The 14,159-nt window shown below is 45.9% G+C and overlaps 1 protein-coding gene across 3 annotated transcripts; it reads left to right on the top strand.

Annotated features, from left to right (window-relative positions):
- The first annotated feature begins 945 nt into the window (after positions 1-945).
- Positions 946-7,868, top strand: ZDHHC22 (zDHHC palmitoyltransferase 22). 3 transcript variants are annotated; one of them, XM_085301801.1, is made up of 3 exons: positions 946-1,660; positions 5,988-6,115; positions 7,578-7,868. In XM_085301801.1, exons 1-3 carry the CDS (start codon positions 1,099-1,101, stop codon positions 7,599-7,601), a joined length of 714 nt encoding a protein of 237 aa, XP_085157927.1. In that variant the 5' UTR covers positions 946-1,098; the 3' UTR covers positions 7,602-7,868. The 3 variants fall into 3 exon arrangements, with proteins under 3 accessions (XP_085157927.1, XP_085157926.1, XP_085157925.1); XM_085301800.1 differs by having other exon boundaries at positions 6,867-7,618; XM_085301799.1 differs by having other exon boundaries at positions 5,988-7,618.
- The last annotated feature ends 6,291 nt before the right edge of the window (positions 7,869-14,159 follow it).

Genomic DNA, 14,159 nt, shown 5'->3' with positions numbered 1-14,159 from the left:
TGCTGAGGGACGGAGCGGGGTGCTGAGGGGCAGCGGGGATGCGGCCAGGCAGGAGAAGGGCGCGGAGCGGAAGGGGCCAGGACGAGGGCAGCAGGGCAGAGGGAGCCCGGCGGCGGGAGACAAGTGCCGGGGAGGGAAAGGGGCGGACGGGGAGAGGCGGCGGGGCAGGACGGGGCAGGACAAGGGCTGCGGAGCGGAGGGGGCGGGAGCGACCCGGGACGGGACGGGGCAGGACGGGGCAGGACAGGGCAGGACGGGGCAGGACGGGGCAGGACGAGGCAGGCGGGACAGAGCGGCGCGGGCGCGGGCTGCGCTCCGCACGGCTGCGGCCGCGGCGCCGGGCAGCACCGACCTTGCTGGGGCCACGGAGCCCAGCGCTGCGGCCGAGAGCGCTCGCAGACCGGGCTGCAGCTGCTTGTGGCTCCGGGCTTGGGCCCCGCTGCCGCCCCCGGCCGCCCCTCGCCCCGGCGCCCCGCGCCGCAGGCGCAGCCGGACCGCGGCTCACCGGCGCTTCTGCCCATCTCCTAGTTCCGTGCGGAGCGGGCCAGCGGGCGTTGAGGTAATCTGTAGATCCGTGGCTTTAAAGGATAAATTCGAGCATTGGATTTGATCCGTATTGCGGTGGATTAGAGCAACCTCCCCCCCCCTTCTCCTCCCTCCTTTCAATTCACTCCCCCTTCCTCCAGCACCACCTTTTTTCCTCTCATGCAGTACCCAAACTGACCCTGCCTGGCAGAGAGCCTCTGCCGGGGGAGCAGAGCGGCGCCCGCGCAGCCGTCGCGCCGCAGGAGCCCGGCTCTCGCCGCCAGCCGCCGCAGACCTCCGGGCATCGCCGCTGCGGGCTCCCCAGAGACGGACGCCGGGGCCAGGGCGCCTCCTCCAAGGCCCGGGCAGCGCCGCTGCCCCCGAGCAGCCCCTGCTGCCGGCCCTGCCGGTGCCTGGGGCGGCGAGGGAGAGCAGCCCCCCGGGGGCATTTTCCGGAGCCGAGCGGGGCCGGCGCGGGCCGGGGACCCGGCAGGAAATGGAAGGATGAAGTGTGCAGCCGAAGCGGTGATGTTTGCTCTCTCCTTGCTTTCCCCTGCAGGAATGTAACCCGCGATGCTAGTTCTCAGGCTGCTCAATGTTGTTGCTCCAGCCTACTTCTCGTGCATCTCCCTAGTGACCTTCGTCCTCCAGATCTTTCTCTTCATCCCCAGCATGTTTAGAGACCCTTCCAACACCTCACTTCTTTCTCCTGCTCTGCTGCATGGGGCCCTCTTCCTCTTCCTCTCAGCTAATGCCCTGGGCAACTACGTACTTGTGATCCAGAGCACCCCTGAGGACTTGGGCAAGGGTTTAAACTTGGGCGAAGGAGCCAAACTGGCGGCAGACTGGCTGGATGGAAGCAGGTCCCCTGGCTCAGCCTTGCCCAGCACTCACTTCTGTAGGCTCTGTGCCAGAGTCACCCAGAGGCATGACCACCACTGTTTCTTCACAGGGAACTGCATTGGGAGCGGGAACATGCGGAACTTCATCATGTTCTGCCTCTACACCTCCCTGGCTTGCCTTGACTCCCTGGTGGCAGGCATGGCTTACATTTCTGTCACACTTTCCATGTCCTTTGCAAATCCACTGGCCTTCCTCACCCTTCTGCCTCACTCCATCAGCCAGTTCTTCTCAGGTAAGGACTCCTTCCTCAGAGATGAGAAGCATGTTCCTCCTCCTGGGCCCCTGCGGTGTGAGGGAGGACGTGCTCTTTCCCCCATGGTGGGAGATTAGGTTGGTAGATGGGGGAATGGGCAAGAGCAAGAATTATTTGTGTTCAGTAAAGTCTTGTTTAGAGTCTAGACACAGTGTTTGCAAATGCCTTTGCTTCAGCTGAAATAAAGGCTGGAAACCACTCTAAGTTACAGTCACAGCCCTAGTCATAATGCATTAGACTAAAAAAACGTAACCAGCTTGTCAGGGATAGAACAGGGTTGTTGGTTATGCAGGGAGTGTGTTGGAATTAGACAGGAGGAGAGAGAAGATTTCAGTCATTTTCCTGTAGACAAGGGGCATCTTTTTGTTGTCCTACATGCAGAGGTGGGTGGTGGTGGTGGGTCTGTAAGTTTTCATATCCCACAGGTCTTCAGATTCCCCATATCCTGGTAGAGATATTCCCACTCTCCTGATCTAGGTCCACACACTCACTGCATTCACTGTCACCCACCTCCTGTCTGGAGGCGCAGACTTATTGATACCTTGTCATTCTTCCTGCATAGGAGAATTCAGTTTAGGAAACTATCAGCATCTAGAAACAAAGAGGAAAGTTGATGTGATAGGATTAGCAAGCTCTCTCTTGACCCCACTCTGGGACACGGTTCCACAGACACGGAAATTCCCCCTGTGCCTGCTCTCTGCAAGAACTCTGCACCAAAAGCAAATGCCTTTCTTCCTTTCACCACCCCCCTACCTTTCCTTCTCCTTTTTCTGCCTTCCCTCTCTTCCTGCTCTGTCACAGATCTCCCTAACCCTCCCCTTCCTCCTCCTAATTCTGCTCCCACAACTCTTCCTCTGCTCTTCCAACCTTGACACTTCACCTTTCAGCATGCCCTTCAAACTCTCTAGTGTCAATCCTTTCTCTGTCCAAACCTAAGAGCTAGATAAAACCTGACAATAGATAAAGCCTGATCTCTGAGAAGTGACTGTGCAGAGAGCTTGGTGTGTTATTCTGCCCTGAAAGTGATTGCACAAAGATGTCATTTTCCCCATAGGCAGCTCATGCCTAGCACACTTACATTAGTTTTATTTACAGGTAGGTAGTCCATATTTTTTAGCTTTGCAGATTCAACTGAGCACAGTAATAAAGGTCGTGCCCATTCTGGCTCATGCGCCATCACCAGAAATGTTGATTATGTTTCAGCTGTGGAATCTTCATTGCTGGTAGTGCAAGAGCCAGAGAGGTCCCAGACAGCTGCTTGGATTCCAGGCTGGGTTGCAGGTTTGCCATCTGAAAACAAACAAACGTCTCTCTGCTTGGCAAATCAGCAGATTTGTCGTGGTAATTACTGAGAGATAATAAACATGAAATCCTGCCATGACATTTCTATGGAGTCATTTTTCCAAGTAGAACCATTTTTGTGAATAATGTTACCTGAGCTCCTCTAACATTAAAAACTCTGGACATGATTTTCCCTGGTGTTTAAGCTCTGCTTAACACAGCAGACTAAGGCAGGAATGTGGGAGGAGATGACCAAGGAATTAGTTATGTCTCTCTGATTCTATGGGCTGATTTGCACCAAGATAGGTCCTGATATTTATTTGAGGAGTCATAGAAGTGACCAAATTCTGGTGTCAGTAATGTCCAGTGCCAAAAACAGCACATGGACAAGATTTGCATAGGACACAACCGGGCTGGGTGCAGGGGTGAGAGCTGGGAGCTAGAACATACTTGAGAGGCAAGAGCTCCCCGCTCCCACTGAATTCTCAGCTTGGCTGGAGGTGAAAGCTGCTGCCTCACCCAGCAATATACAGGCACCGAGTAGTGTGTTTGTTCCTTGGGGAAAGGGGCCTGCGGAGTTTCTGCTAGCACATTTACCCTCAGGCTCAGGAAGAAAAACACAGTCTGGTGTAGCTGCTTAAAAGAATCATCCATCCAACATTTTTCTTATGCATCTGGCATAACTATTACTTAAGGATTGTTGAGGGATCCAAATAGAGAACACTATAGCAGAGAAAAAGAGACACTTCTGTCTTTTTCTCCAGCATGTCCTCTGCACTAGAGGCAGGTCTGGGGGGTAATCCATGGTGGATCTACTGATCTTATGTCAACTGAGTCAACTATATGTTTCCTGTCTCCATGCTGGGAAATTTTTCAGTTGCTAATTATACCAGACTGTGCTCAGGCATGGATTTAAGAATCTGACACAGAGGCTGTAATTTCAGCTTTGTGATTCAGCTTTTCTGGCATAGATAACATATGGCAATAAACTTGAGATCACATCAGGTCAGTTAGAGCAAAAGTGAATCTGAGACTAAAGTGGGCTGTGGTGATGAGGGACAAATGAACAACACTTTTGTAAGTGTAGGTCAGATTGGATCCACTAAAGAAATGATAGAAAATGTTTTATGTAGCTAACCTGAAAATAAAGTTAAAAAACCTTGTATCTGGAAAACATGCCTCAGAGATGCATAACATTTGCAAGGGGAGACAACGGTAATTTCTTCCTCAATATTTAATTTCAGCAGCTCATACAGAAACAAAACTTAGAGCCATGCTGACTATAAGCTTTATTTATAAGGTTCTAAAGAAAACAGCTATTTTTTTTCCAAATTCCCATCTGAATATCAGCTGTAGAAAGGAAGAAATCTCTGTCACACTCTGACCCAGTAAAAGAAGGACAAACAATCCCATATTTGGCTCTGGAGTTCCTATCTAATTCATTAAGTTATTCTGGTAGAAGTGGCAAATGAGGAGTTGTCATCATCCTAAAGAGTTTGCTCTCCCCTTGCTACACCGCAGATGAAGCCCACTGACTCGAGCAGGATCTGTTGAGATGGGAAAGATGACACTTCCTTTAGAAAGCAAACTGACTGATGCCAGTGCCTTTTTCTAGCCTCGAGGACAGTTTCTGAAAGCTCTAGGCGTCGGTCAGTCTCCTTACAAATCACCCACGGATGGACCCACCCGGCCCAGCCCAAAGCTTGGAGTGACCATCATAGTCGGTCTCAGCCTCTCACTTGTAGCACTCTGAGGTGAAAAAGTTGGGATTCGTAGGCTGGAAGGCCCAGTGGCACCATCCACTCTGGTTTTCTGTACCAGAGAGACAAGAGACATTTATCCAGTCCCCCTTGTATCAAACTTAAGGCCTAAAGCAGCCATGTACTTGTTTTAGGCAGCACCGTCTGCTAAGCCCGAGGTCCCGGCTCCGGCAGGAGGTCCTGCGGGGCAGACGCAGCGGTCCTGCCCCGCTTCTCGCAGGGGCTCCTGCAGGTGCCGCGAACCCGGAGCCTGCAACAACCCGCTTGTGTGGTCCTCCAGATGGGAGCATTTGAGAGCTTTCTTGTTTTTAAATCTTGCAGCGATTAGCATGTATTTCATTGTATCTATGTGCTCAAATGTAAATATGGGTGCTTAATAATGTATTAGTATATGCAAAATAAGTGTGTACACATTCATATGCACACACATTCTGCTATTTTAATGGGTTTGTATCTGCCTAGGCACTGAAAGGTCACTCAGCGATAACTGTTACTATACTAATATTTTCCAGAAGGAGTTCTATAATTATTGTAGAGAAAAGGGCCCACATAATGTTTCTTTAATTTAAATATATTCAACATAAATATGTATTACAAAAACTATTGAGTTCAGAGTTTCCGTCCTATGAAATATTTGGAGTATTCTAGCAGGAGGTTAAAAAAAGGAATTTGGAAATATTTTGGAAAATTCTCTGTTTCTTTTTGTGCACTCATATGAAAAGTGCATTTGCTCAATGCTAGGAATGGCATTATTGATCATTTTAGTTTAAGATGTTATATACAGTGGGGAGTCCCAAATCTTTGTGCTTAGTACTGCTGCACGCAGTAAGGTTTCTGGAACAGTCTAGGCGCTGTAGGGCCCACAGCCATTTTCAAAAGGGATCTGGGAATCTTAGTTTCACTATGATTAGCAGGTAGGTCCTTAAATCATTTCACTGGTCTTCAAAACAGTTCTGAAGTCCTTCAAATATGTTTCACTTCTGGTTGAATTTGCCTCTGGAATCGAGATCCTCACAGTAGGACCGAGGGAGAACTGCTGCCATTTTAGTATTTCCCCATCAGGGTTCTTTGCATTGAACTCTACCAAGAAACCGCTTGAGTGTAGTTACAACAACTATCCTAGCTTTGTTCCTAACTCCCCGTTTGGACAACTGCTGTGGAACATAGCCAGCGCTTCCCTCGTCCAGAGCCGTTACGCTGACGTGTGAGCTGTGTCTAAAACGCTTCGTTTATCGTCTTCCCTCCCTCTGACTCTTGACTTTCAGGGGCTCTCCTCAGCTCTGAGATGTTTGTCATCCTCATGCTCTACCTTTGGCTTGGGATCGGCCTGGCCTGCGCTGGCTTCTGCTGCCACCAGATGCTGCTGATCTTACGCGGGCAGACGCGGTACCAGGTGCGGAAAGGGATGGTGGTAAGAGCCCGGCCCTGGAGGGAGAACCTGCGAGAGGTCTTTGGGAAGAGGTGGCTACTGGGACTTCTGATTCCTGTGCTGAACGTTGGCAGTGACTACCATAGGCAGAAAGAGAAATAAAATCCCAGAGTGTGTGTGTGAATCCCATTTACAACACCTTCCCTGGTCTCTCCCACTCTCTCTGGATCACTGGAGAGTTGGACTAGTCCTTCTCTCGGGATTGCAGCCTCTGTGGGAGGAAAGGACTGGCTAACTAACAGAATAAATTTAGCGTATTGACAAGGCGATCACACACCATGTAGATGAAGAGATATTGCAGCTTAGTAGTCACATCACTGCACCTGTGTACATGGCAACAGTCTTTGAACAACTCAAAAATCAGCCAGACCCTCCCATGGCTTCCTGCCTAGCTTTTCCACCCCCCAGTCCGCATCAGTCAGCCTATACCTTCCCTGTTGAATTGCAGCAGGAGCTTTCAGAGAGCCTGAGCTGTTGTGGTAGACGCTAAAAACAGTATCTGTTCCTCGGGAGGGTTTTGTAGGATGTCTTTGGCTCGTACGCCTAAAGCAACTTTGTGATACTGGGACGCGTTTAGCGATAGAACTGCAGCGTAACCAAGGCACCCTAGGAGCAGGCTCTGCATATGGCTAGGAAGGTGGATAAATCTTCTCTCCACAAGCTAGAAAATCAGGGAGAAAACAAAGAGAAATCTGAATTTTCTCTCTTTCTGCAGTTGTTCTCCTTCCTGTGCAGTGAAAAGTGAGGACTGTAGCTCTGCTGCTTATTTCCAGCAGTAGCACGGTCCCAGCCAAGCTGCCTTTCTGACAGAGAGCAGTCAGCAGATAAATCTTCATAATGCAGAGACACAAGCAGAGAAACYGCAGAGGTGAATGAATGAAAAAGCTGCATGTCAGCGCAGGCTGAGGGAGAGACAGGCAAGCGTGCAGCCACGGAGCTGCGAGGAGGGTGCCCAGAGCCCTGCTGGTGCATGTGAGCYGTGACGCATCGTGCTGGGAAGAGGTCGGACTCCCGGAAGACAGGGAGGTTTTCCAGCCGATCAGGACACTTTACACTAAAAACAAACCCCAAAATGTTTATGTCGTACATCCCTACCGCACCAATTTACAGGCTTTTCAGGGCCATTCCCTCTTGCATTGCTGCAGAGGGGTAAATTCATCCGTGTTAAAACTCCGTTAAGGAGGTTAATGGAATTATTATGGGGATTAGGCAGTCTAATATGTCAGTTGGTTTCCAGCTGCAACAACAGCCCGTGAGATCAGTGCTGAGATCCTATGGCAGCAGGTGCTTTAAGGAAGGATACCATGACATCTCTGCTAGGATCACAGCACTGGACTCCCCAGCAGCCTTAACAAGAAGCATCTGTTCTGGCAAACTGCCTCAGCTTCCATGGGCCGGATGGGCAACCACTGTTTCTCTTTAACAGGCTGGGAACTATGCTGATGAATAGCAAAAAGTGAATTTTCTTCCTCAAAAAATGCTCTCAGTGCATCCTAGGTGGATGAATGCACCAGATCTGCTTTCATTTCTGTGTTTCTCACGTGGCAGAGCAGAGGCATCCATTCCTATAGGCTTTGAGAATGTCCTTTGCAGCTTCATACTTGTATGCACATTTGGATCAATAACAAACAAGGTCTATTGTGATGAACAGAGTAACCATGAGAATAAACTAGAAAGAAAAAAAAAATCCAGATACTTAAAACATATATTATGTAAGTTCTTCTATACTCTGTGTATGTTCACATGAATGTATCATCATTTCCATGTGTAATATGCTCTATTTTCACTAACAATAAACAATAGAAAGTGTTTTGATTTTTTACATGGCTGTATTGTGCTTTTTAACAGTTTGTCTTTGCATGTGGAAGCAAGTACAATTGTTACATCATACATACATTCATGTTGAAGGAAAAAAGTTAAGATTTGTTTATTGGCTTTGCCAATAATTCATTATATGATTTTAGGTGAGTCATTTTACCCTTTTTACATTAACTCCCAATCTAAAAATGCATCTAATAATCAGCTTGCAGGCATTCCGATTCCTATTTGTAAATTACAGTATGAGCCTCAAATGAAAGCTACAGGAGAATTAAGCTATTATCGTCATCCAGAACAGCATCTTGAAATAAATTATTTCTTACTGGTAAATGGTGAGCAGACAGTCACCTTGTCGCTGGAACTTGAGCCAGCACTTCACGCCACATACCTCACCTTGGAAGGATTCCCAGAATTATTCCTATTCCATCAGTTTGTTGGTCAAACTTCTTTTTTACCTATTTCCAAAGGCAATAGGCTCCCAAGACACCAGCCAGTAGCTTCCTCATGTCAGCAGAAATTATGTTTTGACACCCTTGCCCTCTGCTTTTGTCATTTAATTGATAGCGCGGTCGCAGGCAACTCKCAGTGGCTCTTGCCTGCTGACACGCAGCCCCAGGCTGTGAGCTCCTTCGGTGCCTCGCACTGAGGAAAGCACGGCCAGCTCCAGGTTTGGGTGGAGTGTCCTGCAAGGACAGCCCATGTACTGCAGAACTGCCCCTGAAACCTGTTGCCTCGTCACATCAGTGCTGGACCACGCCTGGTCCCTCTGCCAAGGATGCAGTCACCTGCCCTCACGGCAAAGATTCAGCCCTTGGTGAAGCCCAGAACGGAGGATTCCCAGTTTGGTAACCACAGCACAGTTCCCTGCAATAATTCCTCCTGCTGGATACCTGTGTTCCTGACTGTAAGTCACTGCTTTGCCATTGTAAGCAGTTAAACAGCTGCTCTGCAGCATTTTAGGGGTGGTGGTATGTATACAATCTTCCCAATTATGATTATCTGGGATAAGAAGAGCTGTAAAAATGTAACATTACAGTGACATTGTATATTGGCTAATTTCTCTGCTCATTCCCGACTCTGTGACCTGGGGTAGAGTAGTGGTTCTGCAGGAACAGCTGTGAGCAGTTCTTTAATGATCCAGCTGCCCTGACATCCCTTCCTTGTCATACCTGCATATGCAGAAATCCTTGGGAAGAAAATCTAACAGGACTTAACAACTCCAAACAGAATCTTTGCTCTAAGCCATGAATTAGCAAATGAAGGCTGAGCTCAATGGCAGTGTCACAAATTCTCAGCTAAATCTCTTTGATGGCTCTGAAGTATTATAAATGTAAACAATGCAACCTTCACGTTTTCTGTGCTTAGAGAGCCATGACTTATTATTAGCATGTTAATAAAGAACAGCTGCAATACGAACGTGTTTTGAAACATGATTTCTTGTGACAGTGTTTAAATACTTCTAACATTTTCAAAAACAAAATATTGAGGATTTCTCTGGGCTTTGAAAAAGGCAGATGATCGGCAGGGCTGATAATGTTACTGGATGAAGAAAAACTGCCTAGTGCCTAAGAACTTGCACAGGGACAAGAAAATTTTACTTAGTGACTTGTCTATTTTAAGCATGGCTACTTGAAGCAATGATGCCATCTTTAAGGCCTGAGAAGTCCTTGTATATGAAAAGTATATGAAAGTATAGAACAAACTATGGAATACAACTGTAAGTAAACTAGTGTAAGGTTGTTCTTACGTATATTAAGAATCCCTTACAAAAATAAGTGAGTGGTGTTCCTCTTCATAGTACAGTGTCAGGTAGTCCTCAAAGCTATGCAAAAGCTCTTCATTAGATATCTTCAGAGAATATAGAGTTAAAAAATAAAGAGTCTTGAGTAATAGGGCAGAGGGCATTTATCTTGTTTAAGAAATAGTCAATTCAAGACAGATCATCACAGTCTAAAAATACTTGCAAGGAGACAGAACGAATGAATGAGGAGACTCATTAGCTATAAGGAAAGAGCTGGATGAGGACAGACAGTCCTGGTGTGAGGGAAAGAAAAGCCAAGGTCAGAGATTAGGGCTCCTTTCTTTACAACAGTCATCAGGGAGCAATCAGAGAAAGTGGCCCCAGGGAGGGCAGAAGTGACCCGATGTTGGTAAGAATAATGTACTGAGAGCTGGCGGGTGGTAGGAGTTATCTTCCTTGACTGCCAACTAAACCAACACAGGGAAGGCCCAGACTGGGAAAACTCATTACTAATCACTTTCTGGGAAACAAAACAAAACAAAACAACAAACAAACAAACAAACAAACAAACAAAAAACACAAACAAACCAAAACCACCAGAAGCTCCGGCAAAGCTGAAAGGGCTTTTCTCACTTGAAGAACAAGCGATATCACAAGAAGGAGCTCAGAGCTGAGCATGTAGAAGTTGTAAGTAGCAAGAGCAGGATCTATATACTAACACTTCTCTGAGCTATTTAAAGACTAACCAGAACTGTTGCAGTTGGAATAATGCAGAGACCTACTTGTTCAAAATTAGTTAATGGAAAAGAAAATCTAAAGCACGTATGGAGTCTATGTGCCTTGCTAGATATCTGAACTGTTGGAAACAGTGTCAAACAGCCTGTATTAACAAACAGTAGGGTGTTCTCTAATAGCTATGCATCCGTAGGTGGGTTCCCTCTGTTTTTCTAGATCTTTTCCAAAAGGCCAAAGGAATAATGAGCCCTTGGAGCTTGCCCCAAAAGTCAGCAAATACAGAATAATTTGTGCTTCAGGCCTCTTACAGAGCTTTTCAGCCAGCTGCCTCTTCTTCATTATGCAGAAGAAGTTTTAACATCAGTTGTCCTACTGACCATAGCCCGCAAGGCACGTCAGAGCTCAGACAGGTCAGTCCGATAAGGCCTTGAAAGCCAGCATCTTCCTACCTCCCCAGATGTTTACAAATAAAAAAATACAAGCTCTCAAGTATTAGTGCCTTCTGCTTTTTTTGCAATGCCTCATTTAACATGCAGGCAGACACCCTAACAGCGGTTCCAGAATTAAAAAATCAATTAAAGACGTGCAGAGCATGCAACTTCAGGTCACTTACAAACTGGCAAAGGAGTGAATGACAGTAACAAACTCGGCGTGTCATGTGAGAGAGAAATACTTTGAGATCAATGGAGAAGAGAAAGTTTCATCCATCTGCTACTGACTTCACACATGTTGCTGTTAATCTGCTTTGGCCTTGAATAGTTACCGACTTGGGTTTCTTATAATTACTGTATCTCCACAGGCCTAGGAGAGTGCATAGTGTCTGGCACCTTTTTCAGTTGTTTTGCCCAGTCTATCTTTTTCACCAGTTATTCCTAGATTGTTATCATGCCTGACTGGAAAAATTCCATTAGATGTCAGACTAGCCTTTCAGCTGCTCATGCTGTGTAAGCAGAGGTGAAGATATGAACCTGTTTATCATCATTTGTTCAAAATACTGTAGTTTGGTGGCCCCACACCCTTAAGAGTCTTACACCCATACTGAACCATGAGGTTAACACAGTGGACCACTCATGAGAGTGTCCTGGGAATTGCCAAGCAACTCCTAAGTGCAGCTTTGTCCTGGAAGCTGTTATCAAAGAATGATATTATCAGCCGGAACCACTGGAGATCACAAATGAGCTTTATGGCCAGTGACAGAAAAAAAACAGTGGACACATCCAACGTCATCATCCAGGACCAATGTAACATGAGCAGTATTTATAGGTCCAAAAGTGATTTGCCAAAGTCAAGAAGATCCAGAAACTCCAGATGCTATGAAAGGTGCTTTGACAAAAATTTCTGAATAACACCGAATTCTGCTAAAGGAGAAAGCATTTCGCTAGACAAGAACCAGCTAGCCATCAATGTTAAGAGCAGTGTTTTGAGCAGTGAAAGTTCCTTCAAGGCTTGGAGAAAATGTCTCTCTGATATACTGACAACTTTCCTAAGGAGATACCAGTTCTTTATTAGTCTTCCCTGAGAGCTTGATTGTTCAAGGCTGTCACTAAATCTCCTCCCAAAATGTCTAGTGCCCAGTTAAATAAAAGTGGTTCCTACAACTGCATGTCCTCGCAGTAGCAGGTATTGATAGTACGAATTTCCCCTCCAAAGAACACCTGTAACACTACATGAGAAAAATTTGATTGAGGCGACTCTGATTAAACAAGCAGTTTATTATGCTAAACAAAACTTGATTGAAGTTTTGCAATTGTTATTGTAAGGACAATCAAATTTTTCTTTTTTTCTTTGTACAAATCCACAACATTGCATATAAAAATGTTTTGGACCCATCTATTTCTCTAAACTAGTAAGACTCAATTTTACCAGTGCTCTAGCCAGCTTCCTTTATATTTAAATTGTCACTAATCATCCAAGAATAAATTATTCTGTGAATAAGAAGCCATGAAAGAAGGAACAAGTAAACAAAGTGGCTAATTGCAGAAAACAAAAAATGGTAGCAAAGTACAAAGCCATCAGCTGTATGGTTCGTGGAGATCTAAAATCTCTTTTAAAACTTCTGGAAATTCCTGAGCCTCCATTAAGTTCTGAAGACAAAAGAAAAAAATCATATATTTCTCATCCCAAGAGAAGAGTTGAACATTGAAACTAAACTGTGAGACCCAATTTCTGACTCCAACATTTGATCTTAGCTCTGAGGTCTGGAGCATGTTCCAGGTTACGAGTTCAGCCCACAGCCACCTCACATCACCCCGTTGCCTCAGGGCAGTCAGGCAGTGTGAAGCTGTTCAGAAATTTGTCTATATAAACAATGCAACCGGCAGGCACGGTCAGCCCAGGCAGAGCCAACGTCCTCAGAGCAGGAGGTGCCATCAGAGATGCCATCGGGTCAGAAAGGAGTTTTACTGTCCAGACTGTCAACTGCAAACTAAAACCCTCTAGCCCAAGCATGGATCTTATATGTAACGCAGAAGCTTTCTATCAGACCCAGGTCTGGGGTGGAAGAGCTCCTGAAACTAGGTTGGAGACAAACACCACATCTCTCCTTTGACAATCTCTCTTTGGCTGTATGCACTAAATACTCGTTTTGAAACAATTTGGCCAGACAAGGCCCATATCATCCAACCAGTTATTAGTATCTCGTGGGAAAGGAGAAATTTGACAGAAAGGCTTATTACGGTATAAATTATGTTGAGGAGAGAAGAGTAGAAAAGTGAGTAATATACGGAGTATGCCAGCTCATCCTACAAACTGTAGCATGAGGTTGGACAAACTAAATACGAGCCTGCAAAAAAGGATGGCATCATTTCAGACTGTATATGAAGATGAACTTGGAACAAAAAGCTATAAATCTTTTCTATATTGCTCTGAGGCAATAAAGGCATAGGAAATTTTGTTCCGCTCTGCCTTCGTTAGTCGAAACAGACTGAGTTCGCAGAAAAGCCACAAATTATTAAGAAGCTGAAAAATGGATTTATAAGAGGAAGAAATAGTTATACTTGGCTAGTTTGGGTAACCAAAACAACCAAAGTGAATGTGAGGAAAATGTGATGACAATCTAAGATGCATATTTTGAAAAGTAGGAGAAATAATTCTGTGGACTGAATAAGCAGTAAGTAACTGGAAATAAAGAGTTCAGGTTAAGATAAGGAAATCACACGTTAAAATTTCAGGAAATACTTCCATAGAGCAGTCCTTCCCCTGTTAAAAGCAGGATAAGCTTACAATGGAATAGCTGGAATCTTCATGAGTAGCACGCTGTAAATTGAAGAGAGTAAAGCACAGTGGATAGGGAACAGCCTGGTATTGCTAGAAGGGTGTGAAAAAATAAACTAGAGAAGCTGCTACTTTTTACCGAGACAGCTGCTAAGGCCGCAGGTAATATCAAGTGTGCAACTTAAGAGAGGGCCTGATATTGATCTTACTCAGGTGGAATTTCTTTATATGATTATGATGCCTTTCTATTCTGAGTTGCACTTCATGCCATCTCAGCTGGGTTTAAAAGATTAGTTAGAATCATAGAATCAGGAAGGTTGGAAGGGACCTCTGGAGATCATCTGGTCCAACCCCTCTGCTCAAGCAGGGTCACCTAGAGAATGGTAGACAGGGTTGCATCCAGGTGGGCTTTGAAGATCTCCAGAGAAGGAGACTCCACAACCTCTCTGAGCAACCTGGTCCAGTGCTCCGTCACTCTCACAGGGAAGAAATTCCCCCTCA

This window comes from Rhea americana, unplaced genomic scaffold (assembly GCF_003343005.1).
Source record: "Rhea americana isolate MKP2758 unplaced genomic scaffold, rheAme1 scaffold_18, whole genome shotgun sequence".
Taxonomy (NCBI): Eukaryota; Metazoa; Chordata; class Aves; order Rheiformes; family Rheidae; genus Rhea; species Rhea americana.
The sequence above is the reverse complement of the archived record's forward strand: the minus strand, read 5'-3'. Positions and strand labels throughout refer to the sequence as shown.

Coding starts and splice junctions, on each gene's coding strand:
- ZDHHC22 (XM_085301799.1), top strand. CDS start 1,099: ATGCTAGTTCTCAGGCTGCTCAATGTTGTTGCTCCAGCCTACTTCTCG. Junction 1,661..5,987: donor CATCAGCCAGTTCTTCTCAG/GTAAGGACTCCT, acceptor CTTGACTTTCAG/GGGCTCTCCTCAGCTCTGAG.